The sequence below is a fragment of the Pelecanus crispus genome, chromosome 3 (genome assembly GCF_030463565.1).
Source record: "Pelecanus crispus isolate bPelCri1 chromosome 3, bPelCri1.pri, whole genome shotgun sequence".
Lineage (NCBI taxonomy): Eukaryota > Metazoa > Chordata > Aves > Pelecaniformes > Pelecanidae > Pelecanus > Pelecanus crispus.
Genome location: NC_134645.1, coordinates 57,354,941 through 57,380,407, shown reverse-complemented (window position 1 = coordinate 57,380,407; position 25,467 = coordinate 57,354,941). Strand labels below are relative to the sequence as shown.

The window sequence follows — 25,467 nt, the reverse complement described above, 5'->3', positions numbered from 1 at the left end:
GACCGGCCGCCGCTCCCCCGTCCCTCCCCGGCGCGGGCAGGGGGGCCGGGGCCGGGGGGCCGCCCGCCGAGCCGGAGGCGGCCGGGGGGAGGGCGACGCTCCCCGCAGAGCCGCCGTCCCGGCTCTGCGCGCCCACACGGGCGGGCAGGCACAGCCGCCCGAAGTAGCCCGCCTCCGGCGCGCCGCTTGCCTGCCCCGCCTGCCCCACAGGCAGCCCCACGGCTGAGCCCCGCCGCCGGTTTGGAGGGGTCCCCCCGAGACCTACCTGGCCGGGCGAGGCGGCGGCTCCCTGCCTGCCGGCGGCGGGCACCGGCGGCTCTCCGGCCGCCCCGAGCTGGCGCGCTGGCGGCGGGGCGACGGCTGTGGGCTGGGCGCTGGTGCCCTCTGTCTTCAGCACCGCTCCACCGCAAGGAAAAAAACAGGTCATCCCGGGCTCATCCATTATTTCGTACAGAAGGATCAGTCATTTTCTCCCCCCTCCTTAATTTCTTCGGCTATTGTCTCGGGCGCCAGCAAGGAAGCACCAGCCGCAGCACGCTGCGGCTCGCAGGGGCGGTGTTTGCGCTCACCTCCCGCGGCTCTTAATTCATTATCTTCTTGCCACAATTAGCAAGAGCGAGAGCAAAAGCAAGAGACTGCTGCTCGAAGGGGGCTCAGACCACGCTCGGGAGACCCAAGACAGTGCAATGTGCCGGTCTGCCTCACGGGCAGGGTTTCGCTATTAAAATAAATATTTCTATTTTTTTTTTTTTTTAAAAAAAAGATACTGCAACAAGATAAATCACCTGTAAGGATAAAGGCATTGAGATTACAGTTTTCAGGTCAAGATGAATCTAAATGAAGCACGTGAGAGGCATGTCAGATTAAAATAATACCAGATTGAATAATCATAATTCAGACGACCTGCTTGCATCCCTAACAGAAGTCTCGGGTGTTTTACTTGACTGTATGAAAGTTAAAGTTAGATTACCTCCCCGCTGGGAACTCTATAGATATTTGCCCTACTTTTGAAAGAAAGAGGCAAGGACAAACATTTAACTATTGCTCATTCAGAGAAGGGTTTGCAGTGAATGCTGCCTCGGGGGTGTCTTCTCCCTGTGTCAATATTTGTGCTTTTTCTACCGTCACACAGCTAGTTATTTGCCTGCATTGTGTGTTTATCCATGAGGCATGCTCATTGTGGAAGACCCAGCTGAGGGGGTTTGCCAGTGCCCACTTTCCCTGCAGGTCACGTTTCCCAAAGAGGGAGCCAGGGGCAGAGGGGCTGCCTGTCCTCTGCCTCTGGGCACGAAGCTCCCCCAGAGCCCCACAGACCCAGCTCGGGGCAGCTCTGCCAGGACCAGGCCTGGAGGGGCATCCATACGTGCACATAAAGGGGGAACAAATTCCCCTTCATCCATGCTTTAATAATTAAACTTTAGTCTCTGTCCTTGACACAACAAATCTGCAACATGCCAGCAGCTGATTCCAATGGTTGTTTAAGAGAAAGGTGTGCTCTGCTGGCTCTGGTAGGGGAAGTGTTTGCAAATGCTCCCACTGGTTCCTTCCAACATTTAACACCCTGTAGCCTTCATCCCCTCCAACCTGGCACTCGCAAAGACGGCAGGTCTTTCTGCTGAAAGAGACTTCCAGGCTCATGCATGGCTGTCACACAGAGCGAGCCGCTCTCCCTCCTGTGATGGTCTGAGTTTTGCTGAGACTGGAGAGCAGGTCACCACGTCCTGATGCCCAGCCATGGCCTCAACTGCTGCCTCTCCAGTCCCTGCAGGTGAGAGCTGGCAGAGGTCTGGGACTCATGAGAAGATGCCTGAGATGTCAGGAGGCTTTTGGAAGGTCTAGGGAAAGAGGGCACCGGGACTGCAGGGGCTCCAATCTTCCCCATTGGTCATGGGGGAAACAAAGGTTTCCCCCATGGGGAAGTAGCACCATGTGACCCTGCTGCCCTTGTCCCCCCAAAGAGGCCAGAGTCATCCCACTGCCTTCTGCCCCCATCTCCTAAACATCCTGATCCTGCCCTGGCCCACAGATCTAACGCTCCTCCCCTCAGAAACAGCCCATGCCCCCAGTCTTACCGCCTTCCCAAATTTCTTAACACATGGTACCTTTTTCATCTGGTAACCATCCTTGGGGCACTGCACAGGACTGCATTTTTTGCAGATATGAGCTGCCATCAGACAAGCAGAGGATCAGGGCAAGAATAGAGCAGGGGCTGGAGCTGGCTTGTCAGCAATGTTTGCTTTCCATGGGAAATTACCTGACGTTGAATATTTTTACTTCCTGAAATGGAGGAACAGTGAACAATTTTCAGTCACCCATGAAACCCAATTTAAAAATCACTTGGAGGTTGATTGAAATATTCTATTTTGATGGCATCAAAAGTGTTTTGTTCTGTTTTCCTCTTAAACATTTTATACAGTGTAACACAGTGTATCATTATTTTTACTTCAGATTAAATCAATCATAAGCTTAAAATGGAAGTTCTGTTCCAGTATTTCTTCAAAAGATTTTTAAAATTTTTTTTGCTACAACAGGCATACTACTATTAAATGTTTCTATTTCATCAAAATTACCTTTTTCAACAGAAAATTTTCTACTGGAAAAGTTCTGGTCAGCTGTAATGAGGAAGGCCAGTGTACTGTAGAAAATGTTTTGAAAGGGGGGTGGTTTGGAGTAGCAAAGACTGAAGCTTGGAAACCTGGTTTGCTGAGACCCCCACTTTTGGTTTACCAAATACGGCTCCTCCCTCCTCTACTTCCTACCAGACAGAAAAGTCAGATTGACTGTCTAGTTGTGCAGACTCTCCAGCTAAACTACTGTGGAGATTTAAAGCTATTCTGCAAAGATCAATGCCGCTAAAATTATATAATTTTATTCTGCCTTGAAAACAAGTAGAAAGCTCACGTGGTTCTGTCTGAAGTCAGTTAAAACATATACCAGCTATTTGATAAATTGTCTATAGACCTTTCTACTCTGCTCACTTGGATGCCTTCCTTTCATGATTCACAAAAGCCACCCACTATATATAAACAGTGTGCATGCAAAACATGCATAGGTATCCCTCTGTAGTAGTTACCGAATTGTTTGCTCATGAACAAGGATTTAGAGTCATCTCATCATCTAGCAGTCTCATTTAGCTGAAACAGGGTTTTTAATCTTCCTAATATATTCCATATATTTTCTCCTTTTCTCTTAGCAAAGCAAACATTTCTCATAGGTTTTCATTTAAAACATGTGGCAACTACAACATCGTTTTCACTCTCTTTCTTATATTTAAGTCATCCTATCTGTTAAGAAACAAAGCAACAGCATTTTTAACAGTTTTGATTACTTACACTTACTTGCTGCAGCTGCTAGGAAATGGGCATTAATGGATCGATGTCAGTATATATGGCACTTTGTAAAGGTCTGATTGCTCAGCTGTTCCTTGTACTAGTAGATCCATTAAAATTAAATAGGATTAACCCATGGAATTTAGGCTGCACTTCTGTGATACTTAGAAACTAGCAATAGCTTCTATACAAACTTGTGATCATATGGGGCTATTCTGCTCTTTTTTTGACAGGCATACACACCCCTTGACCCGCAGGATCCCCAGAAATTTGAAAGCTTCCACTGCTAGTCATCAAACACCCTCTTGTATCCTGCCTCAAGTCACAGCATCTTGAGCATATTTTACAGGCTTAGGAGATATCACATCCTTTTAAAATAACCAAAATGCCTCCTCAGTCAGGAGGGAACTGTCTGCCTGGTTATGGTTTCAAATGTCTTTCAAATAAGTATGAGATCCAAATCAATGTAAAATTCAGCATTGGGGGATGTCTTGTAAATTTTTGACACTCCCTAAGGATTATAGACTCCATGAAGTGATGAAGAGACTGGATTTATTCAGACGTTCAGCAGTTTCCATCTCTGGCTAGCAGAGCTGCTAATAAGCTAAGATTAATTCTTCCGACATTTTAAAGTAAGTAACTGATTGCTTTTATAACAAGATATTAAAAAACTCTCAGCCAAAGTGCTTTGTGCCAACTGTTAAGGAGACTGGAAGAGCATGCTCCAGAAGAGAAAGGGCCTGGCCTCTCCTCAAGGGGAACTCATCTCACAAATGGTTTCTTTGCCACAAACACATGCTGTCCAGGCAGTGACATGTGATAGCCAAAAGCACCTGGTTTCCCTTCATTACAGAAAGGGCACGTCTCAAAGCGTGGAGATTTCCCGGGTGCCTGCTCTTGTCAAACCCAATGACAAATTTTGGTGCTCTGATGGCTATGGAGATGCTCCCAAAGAGTGAATGAGAAGTCAGCTGAATGTCTCCTTTCCTAAACAACATGACTATTTGGTCCTGGATAACGTTTCAAACCATTCTTGCATTTATTTATTTCTTAACTGCAAAAATGTACTTAGGGTGCCCTCTAGGCCAAAATGTTACACAATATTTTCAACATGCTCTTACACACACTAATTCTATCCAGCTTGATTAATTTTGATAAAACTCTCTTGCCCTGAAATCCCCTGATTTCCCTGAAATCATCCCCTAAGAAACAACCTGAGTAAATAGATAAATCTGTGCTGGGACTTGCATACCAACAAGCTTACGCTACATCAGGCCAAAGAGAAAAGTGTATTTCAAAGTCAAAGGTCCATAATTTCTGAGCTTCAAACTCTCCATTTAAAATCCACAGACTTCTAATTTAATTCAGAAATGTCAGTCTGAATCACTCTGGCTGAACTTGCCAGACAGGGACTTATGTAAGTGTGAAGAGAGAGGTGGTATCTTGGATATATGGGATTTAATACAGATTAACTAGATAGGTCTACTTAATTCGATTGTAACTAACAAACAGGACAAGAAATTTAACTAGAAGTCACTGTACCCTACGGAGAAAGATGGGTACTCTGTTTGTGGGAATAGCATCCGCTAGCCAGAATTTTCTAGTGATTTTCAAGGACAGCTCTGTGTAAAGTCATCTGCAGGAATCCAGTCTGGTTTCACAGAAAACTGGTAACAGCTACATATGGAAAGGAAGTCCTTGCTGTGTAGATGAGGGAAAGGTATTCCTGCTCCCTCTGCCATCTCAGCTTTTGGGCTGGAGCTGTGGGTCAGTAAGCCCTTATGCTGCAAATTTCAGTTACAAAAGGAACAAGTAACTTGGGAAGACCAAAAGTTTACTCTCAGGCTGTACTATGAAACAACACATCTCTGCACCGCTCAGAGGGAAACCTGCAAGTGCCTAGTCATTTCTGAAATTTCCCCAATGACTACAGTTAGCATTGAAGAAAACAGCTCTATATTTACTGGCCATTATTTGTATCCTTCATTTCACCACATATTCTTCTTCTAGATATTTTGTAAAACAAAAAGAAGAAAAAAACCCTCATACTAAAAACCACAAACGTCAGAGATGGAAAAGGCTAGCAGTCTTTCCAAATGGGAATATTTTACACAACTAAAGAATCAATGGAGGTTTTACAAGTATCAGCCTATTAATCAAACCATGTGTAACAAATATCTGACACATTTTAAAGAACCTTTCCAATGCTCAAAAAAAGCCCAAGTTAATGGATCAAAAGTGTAACTTATGCTGAATACCCCAGACCATTACTTTTCCCATTTACAGTCTATTGCTGTTTATGCAACACTGTATACAAGATACTTTATCAGCTTCCATAAATACTTATTTTTGAAGCCTGCAATAGCAAATAAAGAATGGGAGAATGGATTACCTTAAAGATTAATACAATTTTGCACTTGCACTGACCTTTAACTGAAATGATCTAATTTTCTACCCTGCACTTTCTTTATGCATTTACATTTGTTCAGGATGGATGGAAAGTATGCCTTAAAATCACTGCCATCAGACTGGTTGGCTTTTATTCGCTTTGCTCTCACTATACATGGGTGTAAATGAACACAGAGGTGTCAACTACAGGAACTTAAGGACTATTGTTCTAATTTTACAATCATTTTGATTATTTTTCTAAATGCAGGTAATGCGACAGAATAGCACATCACTGCGTAGCTAAAATAATGGAAGATGCATGTTTTAAAGGGGTTTAGAAGACAAGACACATCTCAAAGTGGATCTGTGGTTTGAAATACAGTGAGCTGCAGAGATGGGCATGAGTGAATTCAAAGTGAATGAGGTGCCTTGGATTTGCCCTCTTTCAGAATGTTTTGGTCTTACCTGCATTATACAGTGTATAAACACTATGGCCTGAGCAAAGTGAGTGAACAGGTGCATAGACTGAAGGAAACATGGTCTGGATTCATATTATGCTGAATGAGAGACAAAGAGGTATCGACAATGCTCTGCATCCTGTAAAGAGCCATAGAAAAATACTCCACACTGAAAAAGGAAAAGGAAGCACATATTTATTTTTATAACACTACTTACATATTTATATCTGTAGAGTTTACACACTTTTCTTGCTTTGGTCTGAACCCAATGGTTCAGTCAAGGAAACATGACATAAAATACTAGGTAATACTGTATTTATTTTTAATACATAGCTATCACTTAAAGCCAGACATACAGAATAAGAATCTGATACTCAGAAATGGCATGAAGATGTGGCGCACCAACTTCGCTCCTCAAACTATTTGCAAATGGCTTGATGAATTTGTTCAAAAATTTGATACACAAAAGTACCAGAGCTACAAAATGAGAGGCTAGTTCACAGCATTTGAAAAATAGTTCTCACTAAGTGTTTACACATGTTCTGACATCTTCTGTACTATAATAAGACCAAGAACAATATCAGAGTACATACGTTTCTTTTAAGTACTTCTTTTATTTATAGTCCTCATGAGGAATTGCCTTGATAACAGAATTTGCACACAGACTTTATCATTTTGACTTTCTCTCCAGGCAAAGCATTTCTGGAAGCACTTCATTACTTCAAGATCTACTAGAATCTTTGTTATAATTCTCTTTCCTCTCACTTCCCTGACAGTATGTTGCTGTGGTTTTGGTGACATATTAATCGTTTTTTCTCTGTGGTTTCCTTCTGGTGAAGTGGCTGTACTGTCTCACTGGCTCACTGCCATTTCAGGGATGCCAAGACCTTGGATCGTCACCTGGGGTGCCTAGCTCCTCAGCCACTAGCTGGAACTGGCTTGTCCTTAGGGTGTTTCAAATCCCAGCTCCTCCAGAATCAGACTTTCTTACTCTTGTTCAGCTATGCAACTCTACGTGACTTAACACTGGATTTATCACAAAAATCCCCTTTATTAAGGCAGGAAAAGAAACATCAAGCATAACACCACTGTTGGCGATGAAATGGCTGAGGTCCAGCTGATCCAGCAGCTTGAATTCATTGACTGTGAATACTGGTCCTCAGTAAGTATATTCAAATGCTTCCTATCTTGCATTTCCATCACCTATTTGCCTTTTGCCACCTATTCTCTAACTAAGTAATACTTCATTTATATCTCCAGTCCACTCCTGATTAATGGCTCACATTTGGTTCATGCATTAGGTCACAGAGCTTCAAACATCATAGATTCATAGAATCATAGAATCGTTTAGGTTGGAAAAGACCTTTAAGATCATCCAGTCCAAAATCATACTTGGATATTTGCTCTCCTGCATTTCTTCTATATATTCTGTTATCAAATTTTTGGATCTTGCTGAGCAAAAGTTATAAGACACTTATATAGTTATAAGACACTAACAGATCCTGATTTTCTATTAACATTGGAGTAACAACGTTCTGAAATACCAGACCCTCTCATATGCTTTGAATTGGACATTAAGAAAAAGGAAGCACCTAAAACCATTAGTGTCTTTAAAAAAATCTGACTATCTGTAGCCGTGGGGTTGAACTGAAAATGATCAAAAGGAAGGCCAGAAGCAGCGAACAAAACCCAAAGACAAGAACCTCACATAGTCTTAATTAAAGAACACTTTTATCTTGGTTGTCTAAGGAAACAAAGCCAGTGTGTTTACTGTGCCTACTGCTTCTACAGCCCCCCTGAAAAAATACCAAAAACTATTCAGTCTGCAACTGATGAAAAAAAAAGCATTGAAATTTGAAGAAGTCCCAAAGATAAATACATTTGTTCAAGTTTTTGAAGGTCAGTAGCTGGCTATAAGTAGACCTACATAAATACTCACACTGGGAGAGAGGCAGGTGAAATAACCAGCAGTGGCAACCAAGTGGCCAGTCAGCACAGCTCTGGGCCAGCTGCAGAATGGGGTGTCTCTGCCCTGGGGAGGTGCAACCGGGTACTCAGGAGAGGTGATTTTCAGAGGTGGAGGATGGAGCGGTCATTAGGCAGACTGATTATATGTGCCTGATTACTAGGGTTGGGTAGGAAAGGGGGGTCCTCATGGAACCACTAATCCCCTCATATGTATAGATTATTAATTGTAACTCACAAGGTGATTCTTCAAACTTGATTAGCAATGAATGGATGAAGGGACAGGAAGAATACATGGCTGAGGTGCAGTGTCATCATACTGTAAATAAAGCGCATAGGCAATCAACACTTGCTTCATTAAATTAAGAAAACTCACTTCAGGGAAAATTTCTAAATAGCAGTTAGTTGTATTGTTTAGAGAATATCTGCATATTCACGATGATGAGTTTAAAACAGTGTCCTTATGGTTTTCAAATTATCTGTACAAGCCTGTTGTGTACGCACATATTCATTTCAAGGCAGAGCCTTTTATTTTTATTCTAGAGGACATTTTTGATAACTATAGCATGCGCTTGTTTTTATAGCATATGTTTGGTTTTGGTTTTATTTTCCTTTTCTTGGCAACAGCTTCTAAAAAGACTCTTTTTCATCATCATTGCACTTTTTCTTTAGCTGTAAACCATAAGTCCCCAATAAATTACCCCAAACCAGCTCAATTGATTTGACAGCTGCTAAGTGTCACTACAGTAATAGGCAGCTATTATTTCCATGTCTTTATTTAAATGCAACAGACACTTGCTAGTGCTGCATATAAACACCTTAATTCCTATTGTGTTTCTGATTTCTATATGGTACCTGCGCTTAGTTTGACTTCTTTGCCTTGTGTTCAAATCTGAGGAAACTGGCTTTTTCAAGTCTATTATTAAATCTCTCGGCCTAATTGAACATCTTATGTCCTAGCTGGCTTTTATTTTTCTCTAAATTCCAGCCACTGCCAAGAGAGGAAGCAAATCTGCACATCATTCGTTCTTCTTACTCTCCTCTACCAGACAAGGTAGTATGCACCACTCAAAACATTTGTACAATATTTGCAACCTATATTCTAAATCATCCTAAAATTTGAATGTTCAGCCTAAATCTGCATGAAAAGTCTTCTCCATTTGCTTTCATTTTGTGGCTACATGTAAATAGGCTGATGACAAATGTATAGAACGTAATCCCAAAGAGTACTCGGACACAAGCTTAACTCCACTCTCATTTAACGCAGCTTCTAAGTTTGTGCCCTCAGTTTTCTTTTTAGAAATTGAGGAGAAGGGTAAGGAGAGGAATTCAGGGATATGTAGTGAGAAGGCCACCTTCAGCTTCAGTTGTCTAGTTCATTTTAAATTTTGTTTATTATTTCTAATGTAGTAAAAGCCTCGTGAACAAATAAAAAAAAAAAAAAAAAGATTTGCCCACTAAACATTTGGAGGAACTACTATTCTATGAAGGGAGCACCACACATGTTTTCCATGCATCACAGCTATGCTTTCCACCCATATATATACTTTCTAGTTCAAGACACCCACAGTTGAAGAGAGGGACATCCTGACCTATTTGTTGCTGCAAGGAAGACCTGATGCTGCAAGACCATAGTTCACATTGGCTCCTTGAGGTTGCAGGGTACATATGAGAGTGTGGAAGAGCTCTAAGGGGTGTTAGAAAAGAGCCTTTTAACATTTCATGGTTGTAAATTGTACTTTTTAGGATGCTGAGATTAAACTGCCTTATCTCTTTGCCCATTTAAACTGTCTTGGTTGGAGATATGAAATGTGGGTGAGAGGAAGCTGTTATTCAGTTTGATGCTATTTTTAATTTTATAGTGTAGATAATGTATTCAGAAACCTTTTCTTTGAAGGCAATCTGCATTTGATGCTGTTAAAGAGTATCACATCTTTATATAGTTTATGGGATAATTTTGATTAGATACAGTTCTTACTCTGTGGACAGAAGCGTATAATACCTACAATAATTATGGTAATTGTATATTGGAAGTTGGCTATTCAGGAGAAAGCTATTTGTTTGGCGTATAACACTTTAGGGCTATGAGATAGGAAAGTGCCTATGTTTGAAGAATAAAAGCCACTTTAGAGCAGATTGTCCTTTATGATCCTTTACATTACATGTATCTTAATGATCACTCAGCTTGAAGTTATCTTGCTCCAAACAACATTAACTTCACCAGAATCTCTCAGAAATGCAAGGCACAAACGGGGAAGAATCAGTTTGGCTCCTCAGGGAACCACCTTGCTTGTGCAGATGCAGATGTGGAAGGTGCGTATTGCCTGGGAAAGGTGGCACCAAAAAGTCAAACCACACCAAACTCTCATTGGGCAAACCAAACCTAAACCTGAGCAATTTTGTCTGGGCCCAATCAGGCAGAACTGGAAAATGCAACTGCCTGGGCAGGACCCTCCTGGAAAAGCTCTCAAGTCGCAAGAAGCTGGGACAAAAAGTCTGTGAGGGTTTGCTTGGTGCGAACGCTACCCCTTTTTTCCCTTCTCAAACAATGGTGTTTATTTGGCTTAAGAACAAGGAGCAAAATTTTGAAACACCACCAGCAGCTGCAAATAATTCTTCTGGAGTTACCAGGGTAGCAAAGCAAAACAAAACTCAGCATCCTGGGTTACATTACTTTTGGTGGATAACTTACTTGTAAGTGGATGGTTCTCTGAAAATAACTTAGCCTTTCTTGTGTCACTAGCCATGTCCGTCTTCAGGTCTTCTGACACCACGCTCATTAAGAACGCACGAACCTGCGCCTGGAGCAGGACCAACCCCGCGGCAGCGGTGAGCGCAGGAAGCTCACCCGGCCCTTCTCTCTTCACAGGACCCCACCAGCAGCTGCGCACAACGCTGCCACATTCCTGTGCGTTCAGATTAAAACTGGATATCGTGGGTATTTCCCACTGCGTTAATATTTTCTGGAAGACTTCATGACAAATGCTGTTTCCATCTGCAGGAGAAAGGAAAAACCATCCCTGGCCTGTGGTGGAAGCATGCTTGCTGCTCTCCTTGCGGAGCAGACGTGGTAGGGCTCCCCGTGGGGGTCTGCCGGGGCAGGGTCTGGCAGCCGGGGCCCATCCCACCACCCCAGCCGGGAGCGGGGCAGAGCCCCAGGAGGGTGGCTGGGCAGGGATAGTCAGGGCTGGTGGTGCCCCCAGGGCCCTGACAGAAATAAGCCGACTTATGCTTTGGGCAGGAGCCAGAACTGTTGCAATTTGTGGTAAGCCATAAACAAGATGCTTATCAAGCCAGAAGATAAGCATTCCTTGTTTTGCTGATATCTCTACACACAACATTGTAGTATTGTTATTTATATCCCATAACATCTTAATCATTTATCACTTTCCATCTGTGCTGCAGACCCAGGACTTCATCTATTAGGCACATCTGCAGGTCCATAAACATCCTAGAAGAATATTTTATGCAACGTTTTTGTATTCTGTTCCTATTGCCTAGAGAAACAGACTGAAGTTAATGAAAAGTAATACTTTGTTGGAAAAAATGGAAAAGATTTATTTTATTCTGACCCCGTTACCTTCTCTCACAATCATTTTTCAAATAAAAGCCCGTTCTTCCATCTCTTTGCACCTCCCAATTGCCTCAATTAAAAAGGTTTATTTTTGCTCAAGCAAGGTTGTGAGATGTAACATTTCATTGTTTTATTGTGTGACAAGGTGCTGTTTTTTTTCCCTGAGACTGTGTTTAGTGATGCACAGTCATTTCTGCTGACTCATTTTCCCAGCCAGAGAAGGTGGATGCTACCAACCCCAGCTAAGAAGCATGGACAGTCCTGTGGTACACAGATGGGACACCATATAGGAAAATGCCTTAGAACAAAACAAGTAAAAAAGAAAACCCCTCAGAGCACTGAAAGCAGGAAGGAGATCAGGCTGAAGCATGGTTTATTATTGAAATTTGTGTACAGACTTGGTAACTGTAGTGCTACATAACGGATTATGCATCTACCCTGGTGAGAGTACAGTAGACATGGAATTATTTGTTATTATTTTACAGCTAGAACACAATCCACGCAGCTGGGTTTGGTTCGATGCGGAAAGGCAAAGTAGAGACTAATGAAAAGAGAGTATCTACAGATACTGGAGATTAAAGAAAAATATTCAAATTCAATTACAAATTTCTGTAATTGGAAAAGGTGACTATGTATAGAAGTACCAAAATAAAGTACTTAAATTCCTTGCACCACTTGTGTTGGTTATAAACCACGAACTAGAGCTGCTCATTTATTTGAGCCGGTCCCTCAGTCCCTACTAGGTTGGGCTCCCTGTGGTACCATGTAGAAAAACAAAACCAGACACACATTTGGGACCCCAAACCAACTTCTCATTGCTCACTGCTCATTGCATTTCTAAGTTTTAGACCAAAGACATGCAAAAAGATAATTTGATTTTAAAAGCATAGGTGTATGTGTTATTGGAGGTACAATGACATTTCTATCCAGAGGAAATATTCTTTCTCATTAGTTAAGATTGCTGCCTTAGTGAGTTAATGGCCCAGGCCAAAGTAAAAGGTCAGCTCAGGGATGCTTCAGGCTCCTCCCCACTAGAAACTTGCTCCAGGGACCCACAGCGCCCAAGACGGCTGGGGGGACTCTAGAGGCTTCTCGTCTCTTAACATCTCTCCCTGAACAGCAGCATCAGCCTTGTACTACCACACTCAGGCCTCTCCTGTTCCAGATTCACTGTGCCTTTCAGAGAAAAGCGATAAGGGACCAGATCCCATTGCATTAGCAGCACAAAGCAGCCAGTTCTGCTGCCCAGCCGAGAACTGCCTCGCTGTAATTCCCCTGTGGCGTAGTGCCGCATAGGCTTCTTTATCTACCTACTTCATATACCACAGATAGAAATACTCCTATGTCTTCCACCAGAAATGCTGTTTGGCACTAACAACATCCAGACAAGGTGTAACTACCCTGAAGCACGGCGTAGTTTGCCGACAGCTTTGCAGTATCTCCTCGGCTGTCTCGCGCCCTGTGCAGTCCATGATTCAGCACTGCCGGCTCCCTCAGCTCAGAGTCAGAACAAATGCTGGGAGATGCAGAGTACACACCCTACCCCCATGTAAAACCAGGTGCTTTTTCTGAGTCAGTGTAATAATCCAGGTGGGCTCGAAGATGAATTTTGGACGGATAATTAACTATAACACTCCTCTAAAGAGAATGATTATTAATCTTCTGCCACGAAGCTACATCAATCTTTATGAACTAATTTTAACATCAAACCTTATTAAACTTGAAGAAAGCCTCTTTGGAGGCAGATTTTCATCTGTGTTAAATAAATACATTGGTTTGTGACTTGAATACTGCAGATCTTTCTGTACTCCTAATTTTATAAATCAAGGAAATAACATCCCTGATGAAGCTCATATTTTCTTTGACAGAAAATACAAAGACAGCTTCTCACTTCTTTATGAGGAAAGTGGCCAAAATAAAATTGTCCCAGAAGACTGCACATTTTTGTTTCAATTTCACTTTGAATTGCCTTTTTATCCATAGTGCAGACCACTGATAAGAATTTTGCAGGAAGAAGTTTTGATTGGCTTACTTTTTATATTAAAGTCAGCTATGAATTCAAATCTTCTCTTGCCAGAGTGTGAAAATGAAGATTTTTCACTGCCAAGAAAGGTCTCTCTAATAGATGATGTCTGAAATACCTCTCTGTTGTGTCCTTCAGCTCTCCTCCAAACGAGTGCCACATTTCATGTTATAAACATCTATATTTTGAGCCTAAATTTCCAAATAGTTTTACTGATTTTATAATAAACATTTTATTTACTTAATTCCAGTTTTATTAGAGGGCTTGCTTTTTCTCAGGAACTGCAAAATTTTCCTTTACGCATTTTTGTTACATAAAAAAAAAAGACTCATAAAAGCAATATTAAAGCAATGAAAACACCTTATTTAGGTATATATTTAAATAACTCCAAGAACTGGATTCCAAATCCTACATAGTAACTCTAGACGATGTCCTAGATGCAATGACATGGTTATTTTTTTTTTTTTCTGCTCTATATTTAGATAGTCTTTTTAACTGTCCTTTTCTCTTGGAAAAAGGTAGATGGGCTTAACTCCCACCAGTGACTGATCAGCTGCTACCATCAGTCCTGAGGTCAGGTGTATCACCTGGTTTTCACAAAACCAGCACGTAGCTCAGCTGAGCGGCAGATGGACAAGGGTGTATAAGAATTGTGCATACACGTGAGCTGAGACAGATGGCCTGAAGAGTATTATTCCGTGGGGTGCAGATAGATTCCTCCAGGAGATGCTGTGTTAAGAAGTAGAAGGGCACAAGTGATATACTGAACTTCGCTATACTGAAGAAACAGAAGTGAAGCCCTGAAGAAGAAGTGAAAAAAGAGAGGCTTGCCATCATCCCGTGGCTCCGTGGTATTGTTCCCTGCATGCTGGGGAGTTAGCCTACTGGCTTACAAGATTGCTTTTGGCACATAAAAATACTCTGCTCTTTGTAGCTCTGAAAAACATTTAAATCTTCTACTCTTTTGCCTGAAGCAGAATTATGCACTGTGGATGGCAGCCATTATACGATAACACTTTAAAAGTCCCACTATGGTAGCTAAATTACTTTAAAACACAAAACCACTGTGGAAGTTGGGTAGAGCTGAACATATGAACATAATTTCCTATCAGGGCACAGAATGCTGACCATGAGTTAATTAATCTGGAATAGACTGGCGCCATATTATATCTCCATCGGAGTCCATCTTTTCATTTCTATCATACGTTGATTTTTATCTGTAGAACTCAAAAGATTTTTCTTGCTAGTTAACTAACCAATTAACACAGTGAGTGGTTTTCTACAGTTTGCTGAGGCACACAGATGCTCAGTGAGGTCTTCAGCATAATGTACAATCATTGTAGTGCAGGAAATATAGTCTACCTGCCCTTAGTTTTATTCTTTTGCTGCAACCATTCACATTTCCTGCCACCAGAACCAATCTGAAGACAAATACAAATTTGATTTTCTATAGAAAACTTCTGCTTGCCCTTGCAACTAAAATATTGGTGGAAAGGACTCTAAAATATCGCGTTGGTTAACATGCTGTTTTCTCCATCCTCCCTCAAAAAAGAAACCCTTTGCAAAGTAGCATGTCTCCTGCTTTTATTTGCTTAGTCTTTCTGGGATTGAAGAGCCGCTACTGAGAGCAAAGGGGAATTTGTATCCATAGGCAAGGGAGGCTATGTTCTCAAGTGTGGTCAAAAAACCCCACATGGTCCCATTTTATGTCATATTCTCTTCTCTTTATATTATTCCTTCCTATTTCATTAAATTAAATGGCAATTATCTTCTTTCATGCATTCAAGTTCTTTAGAACAGGAGGGAAATTACTAGGTACTAATCACTAGGATCCTTAGTCATTAGCTGCTGAATAGAAACGGGCATTCTTCCACCTGCTCTTGACCCTTATTTCAAAATAAAGCTCGTTCATCCTGAGAGCTAAGGAAGATATTTCCTACAGAATGGGGGTGAGAGAAAAAGAGAGGCTCAGACAGCAATCATTATGCAGAACAGGCACCCTCTTGGTGCCACTGTATTTTCCCCTCTTCTGAAAGCAGAAAGGTTCCTTTCTCGCTTACTAATTTTTATGACATCAGATGAGAAAATAAAGTCCACTTTCCAAGTGCTTTACATTAAAAGTCTTAAAAAACACTACCAAAGAAAGCACAAATCCCAACCCTGGAGAGGAAATAATTAAATAGAAGACATGCACAATACAGAAATACAAAAGTTAATTGAAAGACAAGGACTTATTAAGAGATTCACAGCCCTTGGTCTGTGAACAGAGCTTGCTGAAGCATGGATTGTTGTCTGCTATTTCTAGATGGATTCTTGAAGTGTATGCTGTTGGAGCGGTTTCTAATAATGGGTGAGTGATTTGACTACCATCTGTCATGTGTTCTTTCATTCTTTTCCCGCAGGAGAATATGCGATGTAAAGTTTTGGTTCAGTCACTTTTGTCTGTTGTTTTTTGTGCTGCCGTATATTTCTGTTGGAGATGTCTGACTCAAAGAAGTGCTATTCAGGCTTTTAGTGGGCAGGGGGTAAAGTTTTGACAGTCACCAGTTCCTGGGGAAGCTAGGGTAAGGGCTAGGTAAGATAGTTACCGCTAGGACGTTACCTCTGCCATGTGCTGTTCAGTTTGAAGGAGATGAGGAAAATTTCTCTGGATGATTCATCAGCTACTGGATTCAGAAGCGGATGGAACCTGTGCCAAAAGTTTAGCACTCCTTCAGAAATTCAGAATATTCACTCTCACAAAGAGCTTTTTGGGGGGCTCACAATTCTGAACTGGAAAACTGCGAGTTGTTGTCAGGGTAGATCCATCATGTTTAAGCAGGCTTTAGAGATTTATAATGAAGTAGGATACCACAATGTCACTTGCTAGCTTTATTGCTAGTTGTAGATCCCAGGACATTAATAAAGATGTTTCCTATTACTAATCTTAGGATCAGATTTGACAGCAATTATGGATCCTTATAGGCAGCCCTTTAGGCTACACCTCTATAGACTCTATCAGGTGTGCCAGTGGACACAGGTTAGTTCCTGGGCAAGTGGCACAGCCTATATTGTATCTAAGGCCTTTTGGAAGGAGCTGTGCCCAGTCTGCATTTAAACAGGACTGACCTTCAGCATGAGAAGAATCTGGCAACCTTTTGTATTTCTCTCTGTCTCACTCATGTCTGGGACAACCCCTCCATGCCCTTTATATGGGCACAGGCCTGACGTACCTCTTCAGTCTCTAGTTGCAATAAGTGGACAGTCATGCAATACATTGCCACTGGTGCTGGTATTCCTGGGGAAGCTTACCACTAGAGACCTGTCTTCGGAGCCATCCAAACCCAAAATAAAAAGACGAGTGATCCATGATGGACTAGGTGAAGTCTGTATTCCCCATATTCCCAAGTACCTTTGGTTACAGACTGCGGGCAAGTCTGTAATCATTCTGCCTGGCAGACTTCCCTTTTCTTTCCCATTTCCCATTGCTGGTAGAGTCCAGAATCCATCAAGCAGAGGAGATTGAGCAGCAGACACTGGTGGGACTCCATCTTTCTCACAGCATCACGTCATCAACAGCAGGTGCCGCATACTTTTATGGAGTCCCACATTTGGGGTCCCACGTAGGGGGAACCCACACTGCCCCAGAATAACAGCATACCATGTTTATAACCCCCTCACCTCAGTAACCATGATGGGAGTTGTCCTCTGGCTGTCCTGACTCCTACCATCGGGAGAGCCAGTTCAGGATGGGAAAATCTGATGTTCACATCTTGCAATGTGAACCTGGGTGTCATCCCTTTGAAGGAAGCTGTCTACCCAGGCATATGGCTGCAAGCCAGGAGGTGGGAGTGAAAAGTGGTAGCTTCATACGTTCCTAGAGAAGCACATAACTTGAACTGCTCACTATCTTACTGATTGAGTAAACAGCTAAATCCCAAAAGAGACATCCAGAAATAAAAGGCCTTCATTAGAAAAAAAAAAAAAAAAAAAAAAAAAAAAGAGGAGGATCTTCTAACAAGACCTCTTCATTAGGAGGAAGACACAAAGCCTCCTAAGGCAACTCCAAGCCACCGGCTTGGCAGTGCATGCTGCAACGCACGGACCTGGGGTGCCAGGCGGCAGCCCAGCCAGAGGCACTGATCACCGGGGGCAGGACGCCGTTCTCCCAGGCAGAGGACATAGCGTGGGGATGTGTGCTGAGCTGCCCCCAGGGTGATCCAGGTCTGGCCTTAAGCTTGTTGAACTACCAGGACCTTCCTGCAATGCTGAGCAAAACTAGCTCTTTCGCCACCTCAAGAACAATTTCTTCAGACAGTTGCCAGAGAACTCGCTAGCAGTAAAGCTGTGCTTGCAGAACCAGCATCAGCATCCTCAGGGCTCCACCAGCCCTGACCGTCCCTGCCCGGCCCCCCAGGGCTCCCCCACGGCCCAGGACCCCACGTCAGCCCCCAGGGCCATCAGCCCCTGCCCCAGCGACGCCGCAGCAGGGCCGGTCTCCAGCTGCCCACAGCCCTGCCCTGCCCTGCCCGGCCATGGGCCTCACCAAGCCAGGCCCACCTGCAGGCTGAGGACCCCCCCCACAAAACAGGTTTGCTCAATGTTCATCCCCTCGGTTGCTACTATTCCAGTTACCAACATACATTAGAGCGTTTTCCCTTTTGTCTCTGTTCTGCAGTAATTTACTGTTGTAACGTAGGAGTCAGTGACAATTTTTAAGTGGATTTTCATATAGGAATGCCAAATGCTCACGTAGCAAACTAAACACTGTGTATTAAAACAGCCAAACCACCACAGCATAAGGGCCAACGCTCTGAAGACTCTCTTCGCTACTGCACACCACGGTTCTGAGCAGCTCCACTGAACCCACAGGGGCCTTACCCTTCCAAAAGCGCTGAAAATGGTGGAAAACCAGACACAGGCAAGTAATTAATTCATTTGTAAAGACTAATGTTAACAAATGGTTGAAAGGATTGCTGTAAGAAAAAAAACCCCACCTTATTTTAAATGGCTTTCCGATTTGTGTATTTACAACTGATTCATGTCCCCAAGTGTGGATCTGCGTATTTCACAAGATAAATGTTTTCATAGCTTTTATTGAAGTGATATTTGTTGTTAAAAATTCATTGGACTAATTTTGCCTTTTTGCAGTGCTAATTGTCCAGATAGCCACTCTTTAAATCAGTCTTCACATGACTTAACAGACCTTTTCATGCCTCTCTTTTCTCTCAACAGTATTTCACCTCATCGATTGCATCAAGGTTTCCACCATCAGCACTACTTTGAGAAATCATTTCTCAGCATCACCTTTGCCCCTGTGCGATTGGCCACGGAAACAAGAAAATCTCCTCTGCTCCACGACAGTTTCTAAACCTGCTAAAACTTTTTAAAGCAATGACACCAGCACTGTCAGTGCAAGTACTTGTGCTAAAAGTCACTCGATCCCAAAGGCTTTGGTTAGTTTCCCCATAAGTGGACTTTCTTCCATTACCCCTTACAAGAACACCTGTTGTAGGGACCTGGAACACCTCACAAACCCAACGTGGGGCTTCACCCTACCCAATATCCTCCAGCCTCGGTCCTCATGGGCATAACCCAGCTCATTCCCCCAACCCCAGAATCAGAAGGCTTTGCCGAGGCCAGACAGACACAACAACCCCATGCAGTGCTACAGGCTTGGGGAAGAGTGGCTGGAAAGCTGCCTGGCCGAAAAGGACCTGGGGGTGTTGGTCGACAGCCGGCTGAACATGAGCCAGCAGTGTGCCCAGGTGGCCAAGAAGGCCAACAGCATCCTGGCTTGTATCAGGAATAGTGTGGCCAGCAGGAGCAGGGAGGTGATTGTCCCCCTGTACTCGGCACTGGTGAGGCCGCACCTGGAATCCTGTGTCCAGTTTTGGGCCCCTCAATACAAGAAAGACATTGAGGTGCTGGAGCATGTTCAGAGAAGGGCAACGAAGCTAGTGAAGGGTCTGGAGCACAGGCCTTATGAGGAGCGGCTGAGGGAACTGGGGTTGTTTAGCCTGGAGAAGAGGAGGCTGAGGGGAGACCTTATCGCTCTCTGCAACTACCTGAAAGGAGGTTGTAGTGAGGTGGGTGTTGGTCTCTTCTCCCAAGTAGTTAGCGATAGGACAAGAGAAAATGGCCTCAAGCTACGCCAGGGGAGGTTTAAGTTGGATATTAGGAAAAATTTCTTCATGGAAAGGGTTGTCAAGCATTGGAACAGGCTGCCCAGAGAGGTGGTGGAGTCACCATCCCTGGAAGCATTCAAAAAACGGATAGACGTGGCACTTTGTGACATGGTTTAGTGGGCATGGTGGTGTTGGGTTGATGGTTGGACTGATGATCTTAGAGGTCCTTTCCAACCTTAGTGGTTCCTAGTTTTGCTTTCATTAAAAAAGAATCCAGCCACCAAGCCAGGAAACATGAAATTAATTATTAATCTACCCTTGATTGGTTTAGTGGTGGACTTGGTAGTGTAGGTTAATGGTTGGACTGGATGATCTTAAAGGCCTTTTCCAACCTAAACGATTCTACGATTCTGTGATTCTATGACCTACGACGCCACTACCACGCACACCTACCGCCCAAGCAACCCGCTTGCGCGTGCGCACGTCGCCCACAACATCACAGCCCCGCTCTTGGTCCTCCCTCAGCCACGCCCCACTGAGGGCGATCGCCGGTTTCCCCGCCCCCTTGCTCGGCGGCCACCTCTGCGCCTGCGCGGCCCCCGCCCTCACGCTGCTTGTCCGCTGGCGCGCGGGGCGGGGAGAGCTGTCACCTCCTTCGCATCCCATTGGTCGCCGGCCGCGCCAGGGCGGGTGCGCGCGCATCCCCGTGCCCGCCCCCTCCCCCCGCGGCTGGGGGCCCTTCCGACTTCGCCAGCGGCAGAGGGGTCCTGACCCCCCCCCCCCCCCCAACCTGCCCCCCCGCTGCCGCTGCGCGGGGGGGGCCTGCCCCGAGCGGGGAAGGAGCCGCGGCCGCCCGGGCCGGCGCGGCAGCGTTACCCCTCCGGTACGTTGGTGGCGGTTGGCTCTGCTCCCCCCTTCCCTCAGCCGCGCGGCTCCGGGGGCCGCAGCGGGGGGGCCGCACCGCGGGCTCGGGAGGGCGATGGCCGGCCAGCCCCTCTGCCTGCTCGCCCTGCGCGCCTGGCCGCCCGCGGGCCGGAGCGCGGCGGGGCGGCCTTGCCGCGGCCGGCTGCGGGGGGGGCGATACGGCCGCGGCGGGGCCGGGCGGCCCGCGGGCCTGTGCGAGTGCCCCGGGGGAGCGGTGGGTGCTCCGCGCCGGCTGCTCGTGTCTCGCCTGGCCTCGGCGGCGGTTGCGGCCGTTGCGGCGGGGGCGCGCAGGCTCTGACCTCTCCGGTAGCGGGTGTCGCGGGCGGTGAAGTGCTGATTGCCGAGGAGTGCGCTCCTCCGCTGCCGGCGTCTGCTCTCTGGCTTCCACAGAACTTTGCTCGTTAGGGGCGACGAGACCCTGTTGCCCGCGTCCTGGCGGCGGCGGGGAGGGCAGCGGCGGCGGGGGCGCCACAGCCGCGGGCTGCTTGGTGAGGCGCTGGGGCACGGCTGCGGCGCGGCGCGGCGCGGCTCGTACAGCGGCCCCGGGGGCAGCGCCGGCATCGACGCTGGGTGGCCTCCCAGACCGCCGCGGGTTGCTCGGGTGCTTCTGTTGGCAGGTTTGTTGCTTCACGTTGTAGGCACCGTCGTCTCCCGGCCGCAGGAGTTTTGAAGAGATCTGCTCAAGCAGAGCAGTTCTCCCGTTTATACGTTAGAGCGTGGTGCTGAAGTCGGTGTGCACATGCAAGACCTGGTGATGCGGGAATCCTCCTTTCTTTGGTTGAAGTGCAGTGTTACGATACGTGTGCTCGCCGTTGGGGTTTGCTTTGTTTACTGTCAGCAACGCTCTCTGTGCATGAGTGTTATTTTGAAAAACCCACGTTTCCTTTCGTTAATTCTGTTGTGTTTGAAATTCAAACATAGCAAGATTTGTATATTCCCGAATGTTTCTTTTGATTTTCATGAATTATAAAATTTAGGGTGTTTTTTTTTTTTTTTTATAAGACCCTTTTAAAATTATTCAGAATTCTGCCCTGTTCCAGCATAAGCCCCTTTAATAGTAGGATGCAGGATAGTGGATTTAGTAGCTTAGAATATTTGTCTCTTATCTTCCTACATTCTTTAAAAGTTGTATGCAGAAGCATACATGGATATCTAGATATTTTCCTGTCTTTGCTGACAAAGACAGTGCTGTAATATGAGCTCATAAATCTATTGCTGTGTTCAGGCTCCTTATGAAAACACTATTTTTTTTTTTAAAAAAAATGTTACTACTTCTTTGAGTATTGAAGTATGAGCATGTAGTTTTGAGTATGTAGTTACTAGTTTCCCAGATAGGTCTAATATTCCATAAGCTGCTGCTTCATGTGTATTGTTTAGCATGTGTACTCCATTTTTGAGTATTTTATCCACAAAATCTGTTCACTGCCCAGGTTTAGTTGAGGAGTTGGACATGTATCTTGACTTAGCCTTGCAGTTAGTCAAAATAAGTAAGACTGTGCATTTAGTTTGCTCATTGGTCCTACTGAAATGCACAATAGAATAAGTAAGGGCTCCTCTGCAAACAATTTGTATATCCAGGTCCCAGGATGCACAGTTTCCTGGGAAAATAAAGTATTCATTACTAGTAGGAAGGTCATTAGGGACTTCTAAGGGCAGAACTTGATAGCTTAGGCTCTAAACCATATTTTATGTAATGGCAGCTTCAGACTAGCCCTGTGTCAAGTTTGCTTAAAGTTTCATCTCAATGTAGGCTTTGAAAGGAAGGAAGAATTCTGTGCGTACATCTTCCTTGCACCCGCCCCCGAATCTCCTGTACCTCCTGCACTTCTGTTTGTGGAGTTTCTTTTGCCGTCTCCCTCCACCCCCGCCTTTGAGGGATTCCACTGCTTCTCATTTTATATCTGTCCCACAAGATTCTGAGTAACAGCTGTGACATATAGCATTCTTGTTGAACTCTGTAGCTGTCTGGCAAAATGGTAAGATACCATACAAGGCAAATGCTTCATGTCCAGTTTTGTGTGATGGCACAGGGACAGGAGAGGCTCTGTAAAACTAAGTCTTTTTTGAACAGTTAGATGTCTTAGTGCATACGTCTGTGTCCAAACCTTTTGCAAGTTTAGCAGCTACTGCACAGTGAAATTTCAGTGTGGGCATTTGATTTTGTAATACTTATTGCTGACTAATTTACTTTATCTTGCAGAGACTGAAAATACTGTTGAGGAGACGACAAAATGAGTAGTCGTCGAAAACGTGCACCTCCATCAAAAATAGATGAGGAGAAGAAGAAAAAGCTGTGCTGGAATATGCATGAAGACCGGAGAAATGAGGTGATAACATTAGATGATGAAATGACTGATGAGGACCACGTTCCAGGTCCGAGCACTTCTGCATCCTTCATTGTTATAAATGATGATAGCACTGATGAAGATCTAATTCAGAAAGAAGGCAGTGGCTCAAAATCTGTTAAATTTTTGACAGTTAACGATGAAGAAGACTCGTATTCCATCTTGACTCCTGTGTCAGTACAGCTAAATATTATGGTGTTGCCGTACCGTGCGGATGGGTGCTGGAAAGCTTTGTTGGGAGAATTTGCTCTTCATCTTCCTTCCGAGCAAATTCTAACTGACAAATTCCATGAAAGGAGCTTTACTTTGATGAGAGGAGATTCTGATGATCAGCTGCAGGTCTGTTTTCATGAAAGAAGTGAAGAAGAGCACAGTAATGAGACAAAAGAATACCTGGGTGCTTATGAACAACGTATTTTGGTGGAACCAACTCTAGGTGGTGAAATATTGGAAGGCTTGAGATGGTTGCAAAAGAAAAAGATAATTGGACTTTATCAAAGACCTGGAGAGGCTCAGGCTTTAAAGGTATGGGTTCATATATTTGTTTTGCATTTTAAAAGTTCTTCTTTTTTGTTTGAAATATAAAGTAAAAACCTCTGAACAACAAAGTCTGGCAGCTACCATATATTTTTAGAATGTGATGAAAATATATCATTTCTACATGCTTATGTTTTCAGTGTGTTTTTACCTAAAAATTTCTTTTTACTGTTGGACCATTAGTAATGCATTGCCCAAAAGAATCGCAGAAGCTTTTAGCTGTAATGTACTGTATCCTCTATGTGGTGATTTTAGTAGATATCTGTCTACATCTGCTAATTTTCAATGCACTGTTGTTATTTTCATACTCCTCTGTTTAAAATATTCTTGTCATTCTAACAGTTAATTAAATGATTAACTGTATAACCATTTCACAGGTTGGCATTTACCTTCTGGAAGCTGGGCTAAGTAAACCAGAGTTTCTCAGTGATGGAGGTGGAAGACCCAAAAAAGCTAATCAGCTAATTCAAAAACTCATGGAAAAGTTCTATAGTTTTTTAATTCCAGGTAATGCGATTCAGTTGAATGTTGATGAATAGTTGTTGTTGTTAAAGTGTGTCTTTTTTTAGTAGTTTTAAATGTAACGAGAAATAGTAAATTATTCCTGCCATCTACAGCAACTTTATTTTCAAGGTAATATTATTAGGTAATTCTCTCCATATTATTATCTGACCATTAATCATATGCTAATTAGTTTATGGTGAAATTATAGGTGATAATATTCCTTCCCTACAGATAAGGCACTGAGGCACATAGAAGTTTGAGTCCTTTTTGGGAGTAAATACAATTTTCAGATTCGTGTGGGTTGTTTGAACGGATCTACAGTAGCTTGTCCGAGTTACGGAAGAACTGTTTAAAAGAACCAGGAATTAATTTTGTAAAGCTTTTGTTCCTGGTTTGGTGCCTAACACACAACTGTGGTAACAAAATTTCTGTTTGGTTTATATTATAAAACAGTTATAATGTAAACTACTACAAAATGCACCTTTATGACACTTTTAAGAATACACCACTGCAAATTTACAAATATGGGCCTTGTCATCATTTTGGAATTGAAGATGTTTGCCAGATTATACTCGGTAGTGATACAGGTTTTTAGGGTGATCAATGACTGCTTTGTGGTGTGATGGCTTAGGAAACTCTTAAAAACCCACAAAAAACACCCCTACCCCCTGCTCCCCCCCCCCCCCCCCAAAAAAAAAAAAAAAACAAAAACAAAAACAAAAACAAACCAGCCAGCTTGGTCTTGTTCCTGAGTCTAAGATGGATTCAAAATGTTAGTTGAAGACTGACTCAAAAGCAGTGACCATAATATACTGAGTTTCTGTGTTGTTGCAGAAGCGACAGAAGCCTAGCACCCCCTGTATAATTGTACTTAATATCAAAAGACAGAATTGTATAAAAAGTAGGCAACTTGCAAAAGAGAAGCTAAAAGGAAGAGTTAACGGAAGAAAATCTGTAAATCCATGCCTGCTGCAAAGAACAAACATGCAACTCTCAGAAAAGACTTGAGATATACCAAGAGAAGGGCCAGTATAACTAAGTATGTGGGGAAGGGAAGATATTGCACAAAAGAAGTCATTCTTCAAAAAACTGAAGTAATCTGACTGAAGTAAAGGTTACAAAGCAGATCCAAAAAGAGGTCTGAAGAATAGTTTAAGATATAGAAATGAATGGTAATGTTTTTTAAGAGCATTAGGAGAAATACATTATCATGAATGCATTAGAAGCAGAATATCTGCCAGAGTATTCATAGACTTGAGATGACTAAGGCATATGAAAGAGTGCTCAAATAAAGTAATGATATAGCAGGAAGC

At 43.7% G+C, this 25,467-nt stretch overlaps 1 protein-coding gene across 1 annotated transcript in view; it reads left to right on the top strand.

Moving 5' to 3' along the window:
* The first annotated feature begins 20,703 nt into the window (after positions 1 to 20,703).
* The window catches only part of SHPRH (SNF2 histone linker PHD RING helicase), a 56,668-nt gene continuing 51,904 nt past the window's right edge, over positions 20,704 to 25,467 (top strand). Inside the window, exons 1-3 of the mRNA XM_075707076.1 lie at positions 20,704 to 20,727; positions 22,969 to 23,638; positions 24,028 to 24,157. Coding sequence (XP_075563191.1) covers positions 23,000 to 23,638; positions 24,028 to 24,157 — 769 coding nt within the window. The 5' untranslated portion in view covers positions 20,704 to 20,727; positions 22,969 to 22,999. The remainder of the gene's footprint in view (positions 20,728 to 22,968; positions 23,639 to 24,027; positions 24,158 to 25,467) is intronic.